Source organism: Amblyomma americanum, chromosome 6 (assembly GCF_052857255.1).
Source record: "Amblyomma americanum isolate KBUSLIRL-KWMA chromosome 6, ASM5285725v1, whole genome shotgun sequence".
NCBI lineage: Eukaryota > Metazoa > Arthropoda > Arachnida > Ixodida > Ixodidae > Amblyomma > Amblyomma americanum.
In genome coordinates, this window is record NC_135502.1 from 39,075,142 (window position 1) to 39,098,692 (window position 23,551).

The 23,551-nt window shown below is 45.1% G+C and overlaps 1 protein-coding gene across 1 annotated transcript in view; it reads left to right on the forward strand.

The window, feature by feature from the left end:
• The window catches only part of LOC144136644 (uncharacterized), a 98,736-nt gene that overhangs the window by 64,534 nt on the left and 10,651 nt on the right, over positions 1-23,551 (forward strand). The window contains exon 3 of the mRNA XM_077669154.1: positions 21,219-21,354. Within this exon, the coding sequence (XP_077525280.1) occupies positions 21,219-21,354 (136 nt within the window). The remainder of the gene's footprint in view (positions 1-21,218; positions 21,355-23,551) is intronic.

The window sequence follows — 23,551 nt, forward strand, 5'->3', positions numbered from 1 at the left end:
CGTTTAATGATGAATCTAAATAATGTTCCTTCTGCTCTTGACAAAGGTTGCGGTCTCTTTTTTTTTTTGTACGACGGCCTGAGCCATGTTCTTTACAGACGCTATAATGACAAGCGAACCACATCCGCGTAGAATTCAAACTGAACAGCGCAAAAGACAACAGGACACACGAAGAACACACGACAAGCGCTGACTCGAAACTAAATTTTATTCGATTCACTATGAATCAATATCAACTTGCCCAGTTCGCAGCCTTAATCCGCGTAGAATACGCGGAGACGGTGAGTCAGAAAAGTAACCTTAACATAGGGACAAAAGATCACTCACTTTATGCAAACCGTTCTATTCTAAATATGTTATTTCTGACTCCTACGTGGAGTACTGTGGTGTGGTTCATTAACATAGCAGAAAGGATGGCTCTTGTATATACCATTGAAGATGATCGCTTCTTAATATAGTAGAATTTGATTTCTTTTTTAGAAATTCAAGCTGAAATAAAATTGCCGGTGGTTTAGCTCTGATTAAACCTGGAGTGACGCGATAGCTACAGCTGGCCGAGTGGGACTAGGTCACGTGACCAACCACGTGACGAACCACGTGATCGGCCACGGCGCCGGCAGCTGCTCCGCACCACGTGACCAACCACGTCACAGCATGACGGCGCAGCCACAGGGTTGCGCGCCGCCACGCTGAAGGCTCGAAATGCCACCGTAATGCAGCTATCGCTACAAAACTATCTGGCATTCATTTAAAAAAATTTAGGCACAGCAATGGGCCACCTATGTGTCTCTTCAGCAGGCCTTGTAGTGGCATAAAAACTTGAAAAGTTAACCTGTGAACACTGGGAGGCACAAAACACTCCGGATTCCTATGCACAGCGACTGTGCCGGCCATTCTTGTTGCTGTGGAAGCCGTGATCCAAGACAACTGGCGATTACCTACCAACGAGGTCGCGCATGAACATAGGATTAGTCATTGTACGGTGCCCTAAAAAATTTCTGACTTGAACTAACGCAATGTTTTCACTACGTGGGCACCAACACAACTCACTTTCAATTGAAAAGCGCCACACGGGCGCGTGTGAGGCGCTTTTATGATGTTTTAAATCTGCATAAAATGGCTCCCTACAACATGCCATCACAGGAGGCGATTGCTGGTAACCTCGCTTTCAGCCGGAGACTGAACGAACAAGCAAGGAGTAACGTCATCCATCGTCCCTGAAACCGAACGAAGTTTCGAACAACACGATCAGCTGACAAATAGATACTGACACTTTTGTAGGACCGTAAATGGTTAATCGTTGAACACTACATTCCAATGGAACCTTCCGCGAATCCTGATTCGTACTGTGAGCAGAGCGAGACAACCTGCACCTGAAATCAAGTGAAGGCTCAGCGGCTCACTGAGCTCTATAGTGTTCTCTGGTGTGCTGTTGCAGCACGCTAATGCATGGCCCAGCCCAGCTCGTGCAACTGCGGTGAAGGTGATAGTTCTCCTTCTGGATTGCCTCCCGAGGCAGGCGCAATCCCTCGACCTAGCGCCTAGATTTTCGGAGTTATTAAGGAGTATATATCGGTGGAAGTAATTTCAGCGCGGACGAGAAGATGTGAGAAGCTGTGCACGCATGACTGTAGGACCTACTCGAATATTTTTTTTTCTTCCATCAGTGAAGCGGTGGCGTACCTACGTCTAACGCACTAGGTACTATGCTGAAAAATTGGAATCTACTTTTCTGTCCAACATCCTACTTTTCAAATACAGATGATTAAGGTTGCGCTTTCACTGTACCTTATGATAGCGTAATCCACGCAGCACTAACCGGCTTCGCATTGCATTTACGCTCCAGTTTTTATAAGGTGGCAAGACAAAAGACTCTTTGGGCGCTTTTCATGCTTCCGCAATATATGAGGCTTGTTATTACATGTTTTTCCGCCTTTTCAGCGAACGCTACCACCACCGATCTCGTTATCACGACATAACCTTTGCCCGTAGACAAATTACAATGAATAAGCACTAAATTCTTAACTTTGCGTACAGGTGCTCTCTTCCCGCCTGAATCTGACATTTCTAGCTCTCACAGTCCACATCCGCCCACCCTTCGATCACCTAAGCATAAACATTTCGATGAGTGGACGTTGGCTTCTGTCGCGTTTCGTTAGCGTTAAAGCTACGTTGAGCGTATTTTACGACACCACGTATCAAAAAGTTCACCGACGCAGCTCGTCGCGTCGCAGACTGTAAAAGCGCACCGTCCAGACGACACCAATCATAAGCTTTGTTTCGGTCGGTCTGAACAGCACAAACATCTTCCGCAAGCGTTCGCAGAAAGGTGCTAAAAAGCTCCGCATTCGTCCCCAGTCGACGCTGCTGGGGGTGCTTGCTTCTCGCAACGCGGCACTTCTGCGCGCACGGGAAATGAGCCGGCGAACCCATTACGGATGCTCACCCAGCAGGATTAGTCTGCTTATAGTTCCGCGCGTCTCTTCCCCCCCCCCCTTTCTGCCCGCAACACCTTTCCGCCCAGCCTCTTCCTGAGAGCCAGGATGAAGCAGAATAAGATGAGCAGATGGCGGAACCCCGACCGCCACTTTTCTGATCGCTGGTCGCCGCTCGACAAAGGTGACTGCATGGAGCAATTTGTGCCGTTCGTGTCCCACTCTTATCTGCGTAAAATTGGACGATGGGTTTTTTTTTTTTTTTTTTGCTAGAGCTTAGCGCATTACCGCTTCTACGCGTTGCAGATATTCTGGCAGGCAAGGTGGCGCAAGATGAAAAACAAAAACAAAAAGGAAACGTTGTGGAGAACTGAAAGCAACTTCTCCTGCATGTTTTCGAAGCGCTGAAGGGGCTGTTATATAACAGGTAATGTCGTGCGAAACTTTCAACTGAGCACTTGAATCCTCTGAATCCCATACATCTGCAGCTGTAACATCTGCAGCCGAGACAGTTTCTTTCTTAGTTTTTGAGGGATGCAAACACTGGACTTTTTTTTGGTGTGAATAACGCGCTACACACTAACAAAACGACAACTGGAACGAGGGACACAAGACAAGCGCGCACTAATAACTGAGATTTATTCTGGTACGAGGGTATATAAATAAATTTCATGAACATGCTGAAACAATCAATTCATTGCCAACGGCTGTGTCACACGCTTCTTCGTTTCTTGATTAGATGCACCTCCTCATTTGATAACAACACCGATGGTGTGCTTACGCACTCTTCTTCACCGGCTCCAATATCTCAAAGGCTTCTTTTATTTCTCTTTCTTTCTTTTCCTTTGCCCGAGCTAAAATTGTTGTCTGATCAAAGTACGGTGAACATTTGTGATTTTCTCAATGGGGGGGGGGGGGGGGTGTTTCCAGGATTCGTTATTTGTTATTTTTCCTAAGTTATTACTGTGCTCTTTCAACCTGGTGTTTAGACATCTGCCTGATCAACCTATGTAGCTCATGCCTCATGACAAGAGAATTTTGTAGACTTTACGGGTAGCACATTCTACGAAGTTTTCTTGGTGTGCGATACCACAAGTGTTAGCTAATTTTTTCTTCGACTTATTCATTTCATGACAAAGGCCCACTAATTTCCTGGGTGCGGTAAACACCAGGGGAACGTCATATTGCTTGTCATCGTGCATTGTTCCGGTCATTTCGGATATCTACATGGCAAGAAGAAACCGGGCCTTGAAATCAAGATTGGCACAGTTTGAACTAGCCCACATTGCTGCCTTGCTTACTGGACTCTTCACTGCGAAAAATTATTCGATACATGTTTTCCTTTCATTTCTCGTATTCTTTTGGCGTGTATCGATGTTGTCTTTTTCTAAGAGCGAAGCAGGTGTCCGAGGAGGGGTCTTAGATTTAAATGGAATCTAAATTCTAATGACGTCGCCTTATAGCCACTGTATTACAGAACAATATGTAGAATGAATGAGTTTGTCACAATACCCATACAATAGACACAATGATTCCTGAAGCTAATAGAATTACTCTCCGGCAATTGAGAAGTTAGTAAAGGAACTATTAAAGGCTCAGGGGCTACCAATATATTCAAGCTTTCCTGCCTACATATGTACTTCTCCTTGATTGAGGAGTTAAATCCAAATGGAAAGGAGTAATAACGACAAGCAGCTCTCACCAAACGCGAGAAGGGATCAAGTCGCGTGCACTGACTACTCGAAGCGGCGTATTGCTTGAATTTAGATAAAAACATTAGTGGTTTTGAGAAAAGTAAATGTCGCTGTAACTGTTTCACATTTCGCTGTACACCTCAACCGTGCCTTGAGGGAAGGGAGAAAGATGGGAGTGAAAGAATAAAGACAGAGAAAAAGGTGCCGTAGTGGATGGCTCCGGAATAATTTCGACCATCTGGGGATCATTAACGTGCAGTGACATTGCACAGCACAAGGGCGCCTTTGCGTTCCGCCTGCATCGAAATATTTCAATAATTTATTCTGCAGAGACACTGATAGAGAGGGATGCATTTCCAAAGCAGCTTTCCCGGACGCTGGAAGCAGCATGGAGCAAGGAAAAAAAAGAAGAATCAAGCGATGCGCTCTTCACTGGTAGATTCGCTCCCACTACCCTATTTTCAATATTCAAAAACACGCGAGCCCACGACGCGTTTTACCGCCATGACAAGTAATTGCGTATTTCGCGCCTATAGCGTCGCCGCCGGGGCCTAGAAGGATTATTTGTTGAAAGCGAAGAAATACTGGAAGTATCTTGAGCTTAATATATGGACGGGGGAAAAAAACAAAGGCTGTGATCAGTGGCCTAATGAGTGCTAATAAATTCATCATTACTCCACGTGCACTTTAATCCTTCTCTCATCTTCCTCGGTACTCTCCTCTTCCTGCTCCCTTTTCCTTTTCCCCTGCAACGCAACCGCTTCCACGCTTCGAGGTCCTATCTCGCTTTCAAAAGAAGTCTCCTCATTTATAGGCAGCTTTGCATGGATTATACATGCCTATTAACGACGCATTGATCCCTATCGGACGTTGTTCAGTTCACTACCCACTCTATTTTGGTATGAAGGTAGCAACTGATTCACTTGTTTTCTTTTTTTTAATTGTGTTTAGTTTAGTCTGTTGTCTGTATGCAGCTCAGAAATTAATTCCTGGTGGCGTAGTGTACGCCGAAAAATGCGGAATCTGTGCTACCTTTTCTAATCTCGTTTGCCGCTCTTTACAAAAACATTCTAGTCCTGCAATCACGAGAAAACGAAACAACAGCACCTGACAGTGTCCTTGATATCATGCTAATTAATCCCCGCCAACGGTTGTTCATGAAAAGGCCCCAGGTTCTTGAAATAAGAAAGAGTATAGAAATGCACTGCTTTCTCGCCAACTCTGTGGGACATGTGGTCGAGTCTAACGCTACGTTGTTGTCATTGTGTGGCAAAATTGCAAACCCTCTCGCACTGAAATGGAATGCGAGAAAAGACAATTAGGGACGAACAGCCAAACAAGAAGCTCTTAGCCAGGACAAACTCAATACTAGGTCAGGTTATTTTAACATCGAAGGCACGAAAACTCTCCTTCAGAAGTGTTAATCAACCTAGTTTGTATTTCCTGATATGTTGGTGTTTTTTTGTTGCACCTCAGTTTTATTGTTCGCGTTTCATTTGTTGCTGATAGTATCTGTAATTCAAGAGGCCTGCCTTCTTTACGTATACGAGACTGCAGACATAACAGCTCTTCGTACCCGCCGCGGTGGCTCAGTGGTTAGGGCGCTCGACTACTCATCCGGAGTTCCCGGGTTCGAACCCGACCGCGGCGGCTGCGTTTTTATGGAGGAAAAATGCTAAGGCACCCGTGTGCTGTGCGATGTCAGTGCACGTTAAAGATCCCCCGGTGGTCGAAATTATTCCGGAGCCCTCCACTACGGCACCTCTATCTTAATTTCTTCTTTCACTCCCTCCTTTATCCCTTCCCTTACGGCGCGGTTCAGGTGTCCAACGATATATGAGACAGATACTGCGCCATTTCCTTTCCCTAAAAACCAATTATTATTATTAATATTATTATTATTATTATTATTATTATTATTATTATTATTAACAGCTCTTCGCCATCCCCGGCCTTCTAGATACACATGTGGCACATCTGGTTTATATCAAGTCAATGGTGAACACATCAAATTCTGTCGGGTTAAAAGCTTATTGATGTCAAACGAGTTAACTGTGCGAAACTAGGGATGACTTGTCCGAATAATTTTATTCATTTGCTGAAACCTGCCACGGAGTGTTAAAAGCCCTTCCTCACTCAAATCTGTAGTGGACAGCTCGGAAGCTGCAGCAGAGCAGTGGCGACTACGGGAAGGACGGCACTGCGAGACAACCCTTATTGCTGTGGAAACGACATTTTAACAGACGTCTCGGATAAGCCAATCGGGTTCGCGTCGCATCACTCGCGTTTCGTTGGGGTTTCAGCGAAACCGTGAAATCAAACTGTTTCTATTGCTGCAAATACTATTTATTACGCAATTCTCCATGCGGACGTTACGCTACTGCTGGTTCCTGGAACTGGGTTTCATTCTTGAGTTTTCTTTTTTTTTAATGCACTAAATGAATTATACGGCTACATTCTAACTGCACCTGTTCCCTGTCTCCTGCTCTCCGGTCTTCAGAGTCCGCTCAATATTGGTCCCTACGTTCGTCATATATACCACTCAAGTGTACAGTGTACACCTATGCAAATGTATTCAAATGTACCCTTTATTTGCACCTGTGCTTTCCCGGTGCACAGGCGCACCTATGCACCTGTGCGTCTATGCAGACACTGTATACCGTGAAACAGGCTAACTTACAACTTAGCCAGCCAGCGCTTCGATCTACGGGCGTCAAAGGGAGCCTACGGCAATCTTCAATACAGGTCTCATGTGGACAAAGAACTACGTGTTTACTTACAAGCACAGATGATAGCTTGGAAGAATGACTGAACCTCGATCGGAGCTCCTTAAACAGAAGCGTAACGTGAAGGCGCCATTTGCATAAAGAAATACCCTACTGCATCCCAAGCAGTGGGGCAATTAGACCAAGTTTTACTGGTAAAGGAGTTCTACTGTGAGCACCCCATCCCCGGGAATATGGCGTACGTTGAAGTGAAGCCTCCAGCCCAAGCGACGAGGCTCCTTCCTCAGTATCCACCTTCCAGAAGCACCACCTACCAGACACCTTCCCACCCCACTCCAGGGTCTGCTCGCCCACCCACCGCCACCCTCGACCCACCTTCGCCCGCGTCGAGGGTAAATTCAACTGCTTTCACTGAATCCTCACACTAGATGTCAAATCGTCCAGTAACCCTTTTTTTTTTTTTTTGCTCGCGCTGAAAGTTTCCTCACTTACGCCATAAAGCAACAAGTCAAGTTTTCCTGCAGGTGCCGCCGCTTTAGCTGCTGTACAGAGCAAGGAAGTTTGCGTGCAGACAGTGGTACTCCTGTGTATAATTTTCCGGAACAGCCGAAACAAAAAAAAAAACGAGGGTAAGTGCCGCTAGCTGATAATTATTGTTACTCGAACGCACCAGAAAGCATTTTCAGTGCACCCAACTCTAGCAAGTGTTTTCGTCGATCTAGTCGACAGCTGGGAACAATGCGTACGTGGGGGCCCACCCCACGCGTTCCTCAGGGAAAAAAGATCGATGCAACGCAACGCCGCGTTGTCCGGAGAGGTAACAAATGACGAATCTCTCAGGCCTAAGTGGATGCCCCTAATTGCTTCTCGGACCTGGCGAGTAAACGGAAGTTTTCGTGCCGGAAGTCTCGCTAACTGCGATGCATCACCTTACACATGTCTCGCTGTTGCGCCTCGGTCATTATTTATTCCACACGTCCTCCAAATACCGGTCACTACAGTGCTTCGCTCCTTCGTAACTACGACTCAGCGAAATACCACAAGGCGCCGTAGACACCGCGTCGTTGCGTGAGCCAAAACGTTTATGGCTGACGGATTTTTGCGTCGAAATAGACCGCAGCACTAACCACGAAATGGCCAGGGGCGCACGAAAAGTAAATTTATTTATTTATTTATTTTTTTTTATTTATTTATTTATTTATTTAGTTGTTTATTTATTTATTTGTTTATTTATTTATTTATTTATTTATTTATTTATTTATTTATTTATTTATTTATTTATTTATTTATTTATTTATTTGGAATACTGCCAGTCTCTAGTTGAGACCTTAGCAGGTGGGCATTACATGTGTCATAGCAAAGGATAACATTTCTAAAAGCGGCTGTACAAAAGACAACTATAAACTAGATAATTCATAGCACAGAAAAAAAACTCAAAAGAAGTTGACAGATTTGCACAAGTAACTGAAGGAAAAAACATGCTCGTTCGAAAACGTAAACATCAACATGGGCACAACACATCGTGTACTCCTTAAAATAGACAAAAATGCAGAAAAATCTTTCTAACCACTACACTAGTTTTAATACGCGGCTTCTAGTTCAGTACAAAAATTTGAAAATGAATCAGCGTTAGTTATAGATGCGTCTAGACGGTTCCATTCTCTTGTTACTAGCAGGAAGAAAGAATTTTTCAGTGTCACTATGATAAGGATATTCGGTTAGCGTTTACGCGTGCTGGTTTCTTAATGCACGTTTTTGTGGAAGTGAAATGTACTTTGATGAATCGATCTTAAAATGTTATTGAGGAGCTGATAAAAAATTTTTAGTCGCGCGCGCTTTGCCCTTGTTGATAGTGTTTCAAGCCCGGAGATTTCAGCTAGTTGTGTTGGTTAGTCGGTTTTTTTTTTTATCTATTGTGACTAAACCTCACTGCTTTACGTTGAATTCTTTGAAGTGGTGAAATATTGATTACAGACTCAGGAAACCAAACAGTGTTCGCATATTCTAGTACAGGTCTAACAAACGTTTTATAAGATAAGAGTTTAGTTTGTGTTGGCGCAAGACGAAGAAACCTTTTAAGAAAAACCAGCTTTCGTAATGCAGTTGAAGTGATGTTGTCGATGTGTTTGCCCCATCTAAGATCGTTAGTTAATGTAACTCCTAAGTATTTGTGTTCATTGACGGAGGCCGGTGGAGTACCATTGATTTTGTACAAGAAATTTGATGGTTGATTTTTTCTAGTTATTGCAATTGCTACAGATTTCAACTTGTTAATTGACATTTGCCAATCACTACACCAGTCCGAAAGTTTTTGCAATGATCTGTTAAGTATAGCATGATCTTGATGGCTTCTGATTTCTCTGTAAATTATGCAATCGTCTGCAGAGAGTTTGATGTTACAGGTAATGTCGGTGGTAATGTCATTAATAAATATAAGAAACAGCGGTGTCCCAAGGACAGACCCTTGAGGAACTCCGGATGTGACTGATACCGTTTCAGATTGAATGTTTTTATACAAAACGAGTTGGGAACGTTGCCGCAAGAAATCTTCAATCCAAGCCAAAAGTTCCCCATCACCGATGTAACCCCGTAGTTTTACGATTAGTATGGAATGGCATACGCAGTCGAAGGCTTTAGCAAAGTCGAGTAATATGATGTCAGTTTGGCTGTTATTGTCAATACTTAAAGCCAGGTCATGCACAACTTCTGTTAATTGAGTAACAGTTGATAAGCTACGGCGAAATCTATGCTGATGAGTTGATAATAAGTTATTGTGCTCTAGAAACTCTCTTAGGTGGTTTGAAATTATATGTTCTAGTATTTTACATGCGGTACTAGTGACTAATATGGGCCTGAAGTTGGAAACCGAAGAAGTATTGCCTGACTTATGGATCGGCAATACCTTGGCGATTTTTTAATCGTCTGTTAGTCTGCAAGTGGCAAGGGATTTACGATAGATTAGACCTAGGTACCTGCTGCAGTGTTCGGCATATCGTTTTAAAAAGGAGTTTGTAATTTCATCTGGGCCACTTGCTTTTTTACTGCCCAGACCGAGCAGTAGACAAAACACCAGCGTCGGTAATGTTAAGGGGACCAATTTTTGAAGCACTGCATAATTCTGCTGTGGCTATAACACAGTTATCTACAGTAAAAACTGAACGAAAGTAATCATTATAAGCATTTGCTTTTTTAATATTTTCTTCAACTGGCAAGTGTGAGGTATTATATTTGTTGGTGCTAAAATGTTTCCAGAACCGTCGCGGATTATTCGTGAGGAAATTAGGAAGTGTAACCTGAAAGTAGTGTTGTTTGGCCATTTTTGCTTTCTGCTTGAAGTCTGAAGCAGCATGCGCCAGTTTACTTGTTTCAAGTGCGGTTACTCCTTTGGATTTCCTGTTCTATCTGAGCCGTTGAGCTCGTCGTTTTGTATGAATAACCTCACGTGTAATCCAAGGCTTTTTCGTTCTACGGCGTTTTGTTTACAGCGGTACATAATGAGATATACAGTGACCTACAGTGTTCTTAAACATATGACAGAGAGCATTAATATCTGTATCTGTATTGCATGAAAGTGCGGAAAAAGAATGAAATTCATGTTCGAGGTAAGTGAGTATGCTAGCATCGTCAGCTATGTCAAAATTACGCACCGTTGTTAATTCAGTTCGAAGCGTGATAGTGATTCTTAGGGGTAGTACGCATATGGGAATATCATGGTCAGACATCCCTTTGATGATATCAGTCTGGGACTGGTCCAGCGGAATATTATCGCTGAGAAATATAAGATCAAGTATTGTTTTCGTTGTATCTTGCGTGCGTGTTGCACGTGATACAGTTTGGCGAAGGTTATAGTTCGACATTAAATCAACGATTCACTACCACTTAGCTCCATGGAGTACAGGTGCAGCAAAGTTGAAGAAACATGCGAGCTGCGAACGAACTGCTTCCCAGCGCGTACTGCTGCGGAAGTGCATGCGGACATTGAGGTACAGGGTTTGTCAAAAATTCCAGACCACAGGGTGTATCCTGCCACTTATGATAGCGATAAAGCTATCAAGGTTCTCACAGGTGGGAATGATACCTCTCCTTTCCTCTGTAGAGATTTTGGGCTTCTGGGGCTTCGCTCGAAAGCATACCTTGTGGTCTGGGAACTGTTGACTGACCCTGTCATCCTGCAGTTTTGATCCCAACTATAACGCAGGCATGGGTGCAGCCGCGCTTCTTCCATCGGTGCTCGTCAGTGGGCGTTTTTAATGCTTCATCAAGGGATTCATCGTTGGCACGCATTGGGCCGAAATAGCGGGTCTTTGGCGGCCCGCGCGTTCTGCTTCGTCATGAATGCGGCCATTTTCAGAATGCATGCTGTCTTGCCCACCGCGGTTCGCGCTTCACTTAGCGGTTTTTCTTCAACCAAAAGATCGAAGCATGCCATCCGTAAATCATTTCATGAAGCATTAAAAGTGCCCCTGGCGAGCACTGCTAGAAGCACCGCGGTAAAGCATCCATTCAATTGCCATTTTATAAAGAAACCAAGCCAGAAGTCTGTAATAACAAAAATCTTCGCCAAAACTGCTACACCTAGAATAACTATTGTATATAATGTTCAAGTAAAATTAAGTAAATGATTTCTACATCTTGCAGCGCCCATAACTATTGTATAATCATATAGTCAAAGTCAATATACTCTATGTCACATTTCGTGTCATTTTCATTCAATAACTATTATATAATTGTATAACAAGCATTTTGATTTTTATATTCAACTTGACTACACATACGGCTCTAAACTACAGCACGGCATGGCATATATGCTGACCGGTTTCAGACATCGTGTCGCATGTTGCGAACATTATAAGAGGGAACGTTAGCAGCCCTTGGTAAACGTTCCGTGTCAGCAGCGTTTCCTGTCGTTAAGGTTTCCTGTTACAACAAAGCGCGGCAAGAGACGGGTGGTGTCGATCCTTATAAATTTTACCAAAGCCCCGCCCCTTTTGTGCACGGTGTTTTGCTGCGCTTGACATCTCGCTCCGCCCACTGCTTTCTAAGAAGCCAGGGCTTCTCATGACCATGAATGATCATCAAGAATACACCGGCTTTCTTAAATGTTTGGTTGCGGGTTGCCGCGAAACTGCATTTTTCAACGACTTCAGCAAGCTGACGATAGTACGGTCCCTTTATTGTCCTCAGCTGCCTGAATCGATAATGTGACGTCCGTAACGCTCCTTCCCATGTTTACTTTGAGCCGAAGCAACATGCTGCGGATGTCTGTCGACTTTTGTCGAGTCGCGGCGAAAATGTCAGCGTGCTTGTCCAAACTTTCTGGGTCAGCAGTGCTTTCTGCGGTGCTTGTCGTTGCCGTTAATGACATGCTTTCTTTCTCGGCTCGAGCAGAAAAGAGGAAACATGATCCGTGACAAGAGTGGAATGCCGCCTACATCGCTGCCTCGGTGATTGGCTATGTATAGAATTATATAAGAGGACCCAACAAAAGCGAGGATATTCTTTGCCTAGGCATGAAAAGGGCGATCGTTACAGTTTCCAACTGTTGTGCCTGCAGATGGTAGTGCGAGGCACAAGAATACTATCCAAGGCTCCTTAGTCGCAGTCTGAGGTTCCGTGAGACTAAATATGATTACTCCGTTACTACTGGAACCGCGCAATAGATTTGGTGGCATTACGAAGTGGGTAGTTGATGCCTTTACACTTTTAAAACATTTACTTCACGACAGTATAATATTTACAAAATTTTTAAAGTCGATGATGTAGGCCTTCTTTCTCGATATTCATTTTGTTTACATGCCAGAACAACACCAAAGCAGCCTAAAGCATTTGAGGGTTTACGGGAGTAGAGGCAGCTTAAAAGCTGCTTTTTCTTTGCTACCCCTTCTGATTATTTTAAAATTCTAAATCCATTTTATTATGCAGCAAAACTGCCCTTTCAAAAGCTGCAGAAACACTGTTTGCAAAAATTAAATTCCGAAAAAAATTTCATTCATAGGATTTCAAGCCTCTGCGTATCCACTAACCTGACAAAACGCACTGTGTAATGTCTCTTCTGCTGAACTAATGCAATTTTTTCTTTCTCCTCTGACATCGCACTAGTGTGTATGTCATTTCTGCAATCTCAGGTAATTTTCATTCATATTATATGCCTGCTGCTGTTAAAACGACTGGGTTAGCAGGCCAGTCAAGCTGCCAAAGCGCAGCTTTTTTCCAGCAGCCGTTTCATGTACCTGGGCATAGATGAAAAATAAACATTTGGTTTGACTGAAATAAGCTAGTGTTAAAGATACACGTAGCAAGTCATTTTGTGAAGCCATGCCTTTTAGGTCCCACTCTCTATAGTACGGTGACGAAAAGCTTTTGTAAGCCATGGCGCGACGTGGCATTTCATGAGCCTTTTCGCACACGCAACAAATATGCAAGCAAAGAAGCCCCAGCTGAACAGCGCGTACAGTTAAGGGCAGTATTAAATGAAACAGCTTCTAAACTAAATTTATTTTTTTTGTGTATTTCGTACTTATAAAAGACTTGTGAGGGATGACGTGCCTACAGAAAAACTCCGCAAAAAAAAAGTGTTATCTATGCTTTTCACTGATACTTTTGGAGCATAGGATTCAATTTCGCATCGCTTCAATGTGTACATCCGCTTGAGGAGCACTCTACGCATCAGCCTTAAAACTAAGCATGTCCGTGTCGGTATATTAGAAAAACATACACACCATTGTCTTCGCTGAGAAGACAGAACCATGGTTTTTTTTTCCTTTTGGTTCTGCTCAACTCGAGTTCTTTCACCCTCCATTCTTCCTCCGCGCTCGAGGACTTAACGGCTCAGCGCTTTTTCATTTCTCCGTCCCTTTCCAACGCCTCGCTGTGTCACGTCCGCAGCACCGAAGAAATCCTATCCCTTTGTTTTTAGCACGTATCGCCCGGCGGCGACACGCTTGAAAGGGACCGACGTACGGCATTTTTTTTCCCCGTCTGACTTCTGACACACTGTCCATGCCTGCTGCCCCCAAGTTTTACTTTCCATTTCTCTCTATCATTTCTTACCTTATTGTTCCTTCTCCACCAAGTTTCAAGGTGTTCTTCTGAGTCCGCACGAAAAACTGGGTCACGTATCCCAGCCCGCTGTCGAGAGGAGCGTACGAAGCTCGCAGAGTTTGAAAAAAAGAGGCGACGCGCGGAAATCCTGCGCTCAAGAAGTAACAATAAGATGAAGCAGGTAATGAACCCGAGCCCAGGCGACGCAGCTATGCAGTAACATCAGCTTCTTTGCGGCGTTACATCGTCATCTGGTCAGAATGAGATCAGAGGCCGAGCGCGTGATAAATGAAAACAGCACCACTTTTCACTGTTCGTGTCCCCATTCTTGTGTAACATTAGATAAGAACGATGATGATATTAAAAAGTTAATAAACTAACGATCGCACTCGCGCACTCCCAAACAACTCATTATTAGTTACTGTATTCCTCGGGATCTTGGGGAGAGACATCAATGTTTGATTTTCTGCGCAGCTCGCTGACCAGATATCATCGTTCTGCTGCTTTTTTTTTACGTAATAATCATATTGATCCGTACAATTCTGATAGCAATCTGTCCTTGTGATTTTTTTTTTACTACCACCCGAGGCATTTTTATGTTTTTCCTATCGTCATACGGCGTGAGTTATGGCGCACGGCGTTTATTATTGAAGACGCATGCAACTCATTATAATCATTTTAAGTTAAGCTCAACTGCCAGTGGCCAAGAGGCAATTAATTACAATCTTCAAACTGCCGCATTAGCGTGTTGCTACAGTCGCCATCAAGCTGTTTACTTTTTTCTAATTCTACACTTCCGTTATACACTACTTGACGTTAGCTCACGATGTCTACTAAGAAACTGTACTTGGTATAACTCTAACATCGTCTAATCAATTTAACAGATTCAATTTCGCTTACCCCAGCATCGTACTAAGCTTTCGTTGAGGAGAACTCTTAAAAAGTTGAAAAGCAATCTCCTAGTACGTTGCTCGTTTAAAACTAATAGTTACCGAAGGAAATAGTGGTTTCAGTGTTATCACACCATTCACAACGACATACCTTGCTTGAGCCACCAGTCTCAGTGCTCTGCAATGTCGAAAAGCGCTGTGATAAGGCCAATGGTTTACGTATTTCTTTTGCTCCGAACAACGCCGGCGGCGGATATGTTCTGCTGGTTCCTGACAAGGCACTATTCTCAAGAGTGTCTTTTTATCAAAACAGGCTCTACTATTTTCATTATTTCCAGGATATCTTGCCCTCTATTGGTGCACTATTTCCTTCTCCGCTGTTATCTTTCCTCTATAAGGAATTTTTTTGCAGTTTCAGTCCGTCTTTTTGCAGGACACAATCCGCGCACTAAAAAACGGATCCACCAAAGCGTGGGACATCAATGACGTTATCATTGCTTCGGGCATACTACCGTACCTCTACGCTCCTGTGTGGCTTAATGCAGAACATTTCTCTTTTTTTAAACAATTTTTATTTCTTTTTGTAGTCGGCACGTTGGTATCCCTGCGATAGCGTATGCCGCCAAAGGGCACTGCAACACCCCCCTCCCCCCCCCAAAGGCACCTACCAATGTCCTTTTCAGGTAATTTTGTTCTGAGAACCTCTTAGTCTGAGAAAGCATCGTCTACAGTGAAGTGAAATGTTTTTTTGTTTATTGCTAGCGGGAAGGAAAATAATATTGCATTTTGCTTTCTAAACCGTTGAATGACATTTATCAGGAGAGTAGCATTCTTGTCACTTTTGCACAAAGTAATTTCATTTTCTCCCGCGTGTTCCAGTTTTTCAAAAAGTTCCTTACTTTTTTAATATGGGTTTTCCCTTTGCGGGAAAGCGAATAAAAAGAAAGCTGCGTTGACTGGTGCGTGACACTTATCTTAAAAGTCTTTTATAATCTCTCTTTCAATGTGTGTGTGTGTGCGTGTGTGTGTGCATGTGGGGGGGGGGGCGTAAGTACACAGCAGTGTATACAAAGAAACAGTGTAACTGTACTGAAGTGAAGTGAAGTAGCGAAATAGAGCAGTCGAAGGTGTAGAGTAAAGAAGATGGCGAAGACCTCGATAAGCACACTGATTCAGTGATGTCGGGCGCCCGCGTAAATGCGCGACCGGCAATGCTTTCCCTGTAGTACTACAACTACTGTTCGCGATGAGCCGACGCGTCGTGCAAATGCAAGAACTCATCGCGGTCCAGTACGATCACTTCGATCACTTCGTGCTGTGCTTCCAATTTACGAAGGACGACATGTAAGTAACGCGGGGCACCGAAGAAGCGCTGCCTCTGTCTCCCTCTTGTGTATTTCGTCAGCAATGCGCACAGTGCAAAAATCAACGGAAACCGGCTAGCCAAGTGCGCTGCCTTATTGATGCGATAGCATTACAAGCCTGACTGAGGGGGGGGAAAAAAAGCGGCGTCACATGATACTCAGGTAACAGGTCGTGTCACCTTCCAACCGTAGCAGAAGGCAGGTTGCCTACGGGAATATTTCGGGAAGAGAACTGAACAGAAAGAGCAACCTAGGTCACACAAGGCCCTGCCGTCGGGTTCGCCAAAGGCATCAAATGGCTTCGAATACTTCCGCATTGCCGACACAGTGTAGTTAGGTGTTCCTGTGAATTTTTTAACCACTTTGGTGGCCCGCTATCAGTGCTTTGTTTACTATACAACTAAGGGATTCTTATTCATCTCGATAGCAGTTCGATCCAGAAGGACCGTTGTAATTCGTAGCGTGCCTTTTATTTTTTATGATAGTGCATATCGCGATAACAAGAGCTATCTGCGCCTGCTTAGCGTAACAAGGCCCTAGCGGTGCCCTAGCGCACCGTTCAGATACCGCGACTAACCAATCACGATAGCGATTCTATTTGATTCCAACCGTATAATTTGTTATCCTAATGGATAATCATGATAGCACACGGCACACTAACCAAAGCACCGCTGTCAATCGCAAGCTGCCCTTTTCTCTGAGATTTTTACCGAATTCAGTTCCTGATTGGCTCACGCCATCTGCAAGCTCCCCAGCGCTGCTCGCTTTTAACGCGATAGCGTTAAAGCTCCTGTTCTGTAGAAAATCTGGCGTTGGCGTTGTCGCGGGCGTTGAGGACGAATAATCTCCGGAGAAGCAACCGAGGTGGGCCACCCAGGTCACGTGACCTTGTGGCGTCATCACAACATGCCCACCGGATTGTGAGCAATCTGGCCACCCTGGCAGGTGGCAGCTAAATTAATGATCGTTCGCGAGTGGCTGCTCGGGAAGAGCATGCTGGGTCACACAATCCCCACCGGTGGAAGCACCTGCCACGGCAGGGCAGTGGTGCATCGCTTAACCGCTGCACCACTGCGCCAGGAGTGGTATGATGACTCGCAGGAATATAATGCAAAGTTGAGAACGAAAAGTTCCGCATATATCGGCATTAACGCATTAACCATACCACGTCATACCATTAAGGCGGAGCTTAAGTGTGGCCCTCGATTTTTCGTATGACGCGCTTTTACAATCAGATATAGCACTACAAGATCGCAGCGGCAAATGGCCGTCAAAAGACGAGTTTCAACCAATAGCGTCGACCTAATTTCATAACGTCGCGGTCAACTGCCTTGCATATGCTAATGTGGCATTGCCGGTGGCTGAAATGTACAAAGCAATTGATCATGACGTCAAGGCAGTAAGTAAGTCGACACCATTGGCTGGAGGGCCTCCTTCAAGATTTCCGCGTTTTTTAGTTGCAATGGTAGAAAATCTCAGGACGGGACCCACGCTTTCTTTAATTTAGTACCGTAAACTCACCCGCCCAGTTGGGTCAGAGTGACGAACGCACCTCACACGCACTTACAGAATGTAGTAGTTCTTGACGCTCGCCCACACATTCCGACCAGCGAAGAACGGGGCTGGGCGCGCAGACCGAACCCAGCCTCTCCGTCCACGCCAGCTCGCTCGCCCACTTACGCTGGGAGCCCTCGGAGACCCAGACCCCCGCGAGAGCAGCGTGCACCCGTCCGAGGGTCCCCAGCGTTTCAGCTTTCCGCTGGCTCGCGCCTTTGTTCTCAGCCGCGGCGCTCGAAACCCGGGCTCTGAATCTCTCCGACGCATTCGTGTGGGCCACTTTCCCCTTGGCGAAACGACGGCGCCAAAGAAGAGGGGGCCGACTCTCGCATTGTGCGGCGCGAGGCACGGAAAGGCATGAATTTCCCTCGGCGGCGCGCCTTTTCGCGTTCTGCGATGTCTATAGCGAGCGCCAGCGAAGACAGCGAAGCGCGTGCCTCTTCTATACGACGGCACTGCACTTATAGCTCGCCGGTGAATCGTCGCCACCTTCTTTCCCCCAACCTCCTCCTTTTGCGTGAGCTTGCCTTTGTTCTCGCGTGTTCTCGCGAATGCGTCCGCGTGTGTGCGAGTGCGCGCAAATGGCGGCGGTCCCTTCTTGCCCTGCGCCCAAGCACCTCGGCCTATTTTCTTTTATTCTTCGCGTTCGTGCAGAACGAACATTTCTCCTGCGACGGTATTCGTGGTTCTTTTATTTTCTCCATTCGCCGCTATATAGGCTCAGGACATTCGTTCACACTTGACTGCCCACGGTGGAAAACACAGGGCTGCGCAGGGTTTAAGCTCTACAGATGCATCGCCACCGTGTTTTCTGCCGTACTGTCTGGTGTTGATGTAACGCGCCTTTCCCGTAATATTACGCCTAATTTTCGAGACCTGTGGGAAATCAGTGAGGCCCCACGATGCAACGACAAGCAACGTTTATTTATTTATTTTTTGCGAGCTTCTTAAAAGCAACGTTTGTGCCACGCACGACCTCTGAATAAGACCGGAAGAAGAGCTATAAGAAACACAACGCAGGAAATCAAAAAGATAGAAACTGTTGCAACTATGGAGCTTCGTAAAATGTGCCTCAGCTTTGAAGAACGCCGATGTGCCTCCGAAGTTGTGCAGGAGGTATAGGCAGGAAGGGCTGCACTACTTAATAATAATAATAATAATAATAATAATAATAATAATAATAATAATAATAATAATAATAATATGGGGAAAGGAAATGGCGCAGTATCTGTCTCATATATCGTTGGACGCCCGAACCGCGCCGTAAGGGAAGGGATAAAGGAGGGAGTGAAAGAAGAAAGGAAGAGGAGGTGCCGTAGTGGAGGGCTCCGGAATAATTTCGACCACCTGGGGATCTTTAACGTGCACTGACATCGCACAGCACACGAGCGCCTTAGCGTTTTTCCTCCATAAAAACGCAGCCGCCGCGCACGACTTCGCAGAACACCTAAGTATATATAGTGCAGGTAGAATGAATAACGTAGCGTTAGTAGGAATAACATTTTGATTACTGCTTTTCGGTTAGAACAACCAAAAACAACGCATAAACACAGTGCCTACAAATGCTTTTTATTGCTATTGCAAGCAACAGATGAAGAAACACTGCTGCGCTGAACAGGCCAAGGGATGTTATCGTGCGCGGTGATGATTTCCGGTTTACCCATCAATCCTTAGCTTCTTCTTTGTCTTCCTCTATTTTTGGAATGACGTCGTAGAGAGGTCGTCAAACGCATCAGTGAAAACATATGGACAGTTCCTTGGCTTGACAGGGCGCCAATTTCGCCGTTGCCTTCGGCTTGCCCCTAGAGTACCGAGTCAGTTAATGACCGGGGCAGCAGAATTAAAGGACAAGGCGCCGTAATGGGGCGCCGTCTGTGCACCACGCAGCTGCTGCAAATTGGACTATGATTGCCGCCCTTGATCTGCCCCCCCCCCCCCCCTCCCTCCCTTTGCTCGACTTCCTTTCATTCTCGTCGTATATGAGACGAGACGAAGGCTTTAACCCAAGACGCAGCTCGTGGCACTTCTGGAGGATATCGTCGTCAGGGCACGGGGACACGGAGCGAATCCCAAGTTTCGGCCGGAGTCCCGTCGAGGGGTCGCGTTGTGTAGACGGAGCCAATTAAGCTTGACTAGTCGCATATTAATGGCGGCGAAACAGTTCGCGCAAACCCGTGTGACCCGCTGCGAAGCTGGGTGCTGTCCTTGGCCGATGCAGGCTGCGTGACGCCTTTCTGGTAGAGATACTACTACGCTGTGCTGCCTTCCGACGACTAAGCGAAAAACAGTTGGATGACGAAACCAGCCTGATGTCTCTGTCAACCACCAGTGTTGAGTGACTCATTCAGTGAAAAAAAAAGGGGGGGGGGGGGAGAAGACATATTTTGTGGATTGTATTATGTACTGCGTGCGGTAGCCTAGCTGTACTCTGCACTGTCCTCGGTTCTTGTGGAATTATATGAAAGAAGCCAACAGCCACAGAAGCCAATCTCCATGGTTCCTATGGCTGTTGGCTTCTTTCGTATGTATAACGAGCCCCTCGTTTCCCTTCTCTTCTCTTCTTATAGAATTATGGAATTTCTTCTCTTTTGTGGGAAGGAACCGCAGGTCCCCGTGTAAATTTCTAACGTATCCTTATCTCTCCATGTAAATAAAAAAAAATGTGTAGGTTGTTGGTTGGCGTGGGGTGCAAATGGTTGTGGCTTTCTAGAATTAAGCCACAATATTGGAAATGCTTTCAGAGCTACCAACGGCCAAATGGAGAGAGTGTTTAGCTGCAGGTTGCCGCTGTTCAACTTCTAGGTTTAATGAAAACTCCCCAATTATTCTACCCCTCTCCCCACCCACCCCAACCAGGGATGAAAAAGGCCAGCGATGGCAGTAATGTCTTCGCCTCGCTCCCTTTACAAACGATTCTAGCACTCGCAAGCCCACATGATCTTATCTGAACTTTGTTACGTAGAGCCAACACTCGTCAATAGGAGAAATCGAAAGTTTTCAGCTAGGATGTAAGGCGTCAAAAATCACAAAACTCCGGAGAAACCTGTGGAAAGTCGCTCAAATGTCCGTCGCCGTAAATATCAAAAAGAGAACTCCTGTTCGTGTCGAGATGGTTTGTCGCAGATAGCGCGTATATTCCCGCAAACAGCGTTAATTTCTTTCTCGACACACAGCAAATACACGCAATAGGTTTGCTGCACAGCATATGCTAATAATTCAAAACGAAAGCTTTGAATTTGCATACCAGGGCATACATGTTCAGCCGGAAGCAAATAGCCCCCCCCCCCCAATTTTCTAATAAATACAGAAATTGTCCATGGTCCTCCTGACCTCCACTGACTCCATTGACCTCCAGTTCTATTAACGACAAAAATGCCCACAAAATGCAATCTGCGAATAGGAACCTACCAAACCGTTTCTTCCTCTAAATGCCTTCTCCAATTTTTCTTTCTTAACTCACAACCTGTGAAGCGCGCGCAACAAACAGTGACCGAAAACTGCATGTGTGCAGACAAGCCGCACCTCCGTCGGGAGTCTGTACCTGAAGGAGACGGACCTGAAGTCGGAGGGTCTCTACGCCTGCGAAGTGTCTGCAGATGCCCCCTCCTTCCAGACTGTGCGCTCCGAGAAAGAGCTCAAGGTTTACGGTAAGTAAACAGTCTGCATCGAGGAGTAAGTAGGCGGCCGAAGAAGATGAGTCGATCAGAGAAGAAATTATTCTTGCACATGACAGAGAGACATGCGATTTGCATACAACGAAAAAAAAGTTACTTTCATTGCGGTTTTCCAAGACTGTCATTATTATCTAACAGCAGAGAGGAATATCATGCATAAGCGGAAAAGGGCGCGAATATTTTTAGGCGAAAAAAGGCATGAACGTAAGTTCCCAGAGGTTGAGGTTGAGGTTGAGGTGTTGAATGCTACAGGTGGGGTTAGCCTTGCTTTGTCTGCCGGCAATTGCTCCACCGCAGCATCCCTTCGATATTAACAATGCCGCATCTACCCCGCTAAGCGCACAGTCTCTGATAATAGCACCCATTCTCTCCCGCAGTCACCATCTATGCACACAATCAATCCACACAATTCACATCACAGACCACTCCAGAAGTCACCATCTATGGACATATTCAGTCACACTAGAACATAGGCCATTCTAGTGCCACACTCCATACACACATGCACTCACAGTATAAAATAGTCCACTCCGGAAGACACCATCTACGCAAACATTCAATCACAGTAGGCCATAGTCCGTTCCTGCTGTCACCATTTAAAAACAAGATCCGTGTTCTACAGAAATGTGAAAAAGAAGGCGTGAAGCCTCCCTTCTGCAAGTTCCCAGACTCTTCGTCTTGTGCTGCGATGAAGAAGAGACATCTATACAGTTGAACCGGCCTTCGAGTTGTACACCGAGCATTCGCTTTCGCCTAGAGACTTAGCCGGTCTGCACGCACGTGATGAGGTGCCTGACTTATAATCTTTTGTACTTTTTCTAAAACCCTCCGTCTGCCACATTGTTTTGATTCCCTTTCACTAGAGGAAGGCAGCCAATATCACCAAAGTTACACATCTAGCACTGAAAAGGCAAGCAGAAGTAATAGGAGTAGAAAGTCGGGAGAGACTGGAAAAGACCATTTCGCGCAGTCTCAGAGGAGTTCACAGATGCTGAAACTAAGTTTTCACTCAGTTTCTTTGGCCCGCATTGTTTCTATCTCCTCGCCTTTGTTTACTGTCATTCCTTCTTCCTTCTTTTCTCCTTTCTTCTTTTCTTCTTTTGCGCTATTTGACACGGCGTGTTGCCGGAAGTACATTTCCAGAACGAGGTGACCGGGCGACTCGGATCTTGGCTCGAAAGAGAGAAAAAGCGGCAAATCCGATCCCAGCTTCTGTTGAGCACCCGCATCGCAGCGTTCAAAAAGTTCCCGTCCAACTTCTTTTGTGGAGGCAGTGAACGGTTGTTAACTCAGGTGCTCGTCTTGAAACCCAAATGCGAAGGTTGAAATGTTTTTTTTTTCCGCTCCAAGGTATTCTTCATGTTACGGATACCACTTTTCAGCCGTATTTTACCCCCACCAAACTTGCTAAAGCCGGAGTTTGTCGCCAGTATTATCTGTAATTCTTCCAGAATCTTCAGAAGCGACGCTACGCCATGAAATTGTAGGTTTATCTATTTGTATCTATCGCTGTATTGAGAAATGGATAGCCTCCTGACAGTCGTTTCTAGTTGATGCTTTCGCTTTCTCAGCGCATGTGTACCACTTTAGTTGCAACATTTCGCCACCTGTGGCCAGAACTCGCGCAACAACTCGGTGTTAAAGAGCTTAATTTCGATGCTTATTAATCGATTCCTGTCGCCATTTCTTTCCTTCGGGTGGCAAACAACGACGCATTTTTCTTGTTACGAACTTCTCCAACAAATCTTCGAACGTGACTTATATGCGTAATTCAGGATACTCCAAAGTGACTTCAAAAATTTTTCGTGTATAAAAATTTAAAAAAAAATTCTTGCATGCAATTTTCTGCTTACTATCAGGCTACACATGTAACAAAAGGTTTGATACCACTCTAAGTTGTAGATCGGTATTAGAAGAATCATGTGAGAAAAGTGTTCGATGTGCTCTGCAGTCTATTTTTTTTCTTTTTAAAGCACCAAAAAATTAGTGTTAAATTAAAGCGATTTCGTATAGAAAAAGTACCGAAAAAAAACGAAAAACGAGCAATGCCAGATATGGGATTACGCTGAAGTACGCCTAAAACGTCTCGCTGTGTTGAAACCGCAATACATTCGCTCCACATTGTTGAACCCCCCCCCCCCTCTGTTTTTCCGACGGTTACCTATCACCA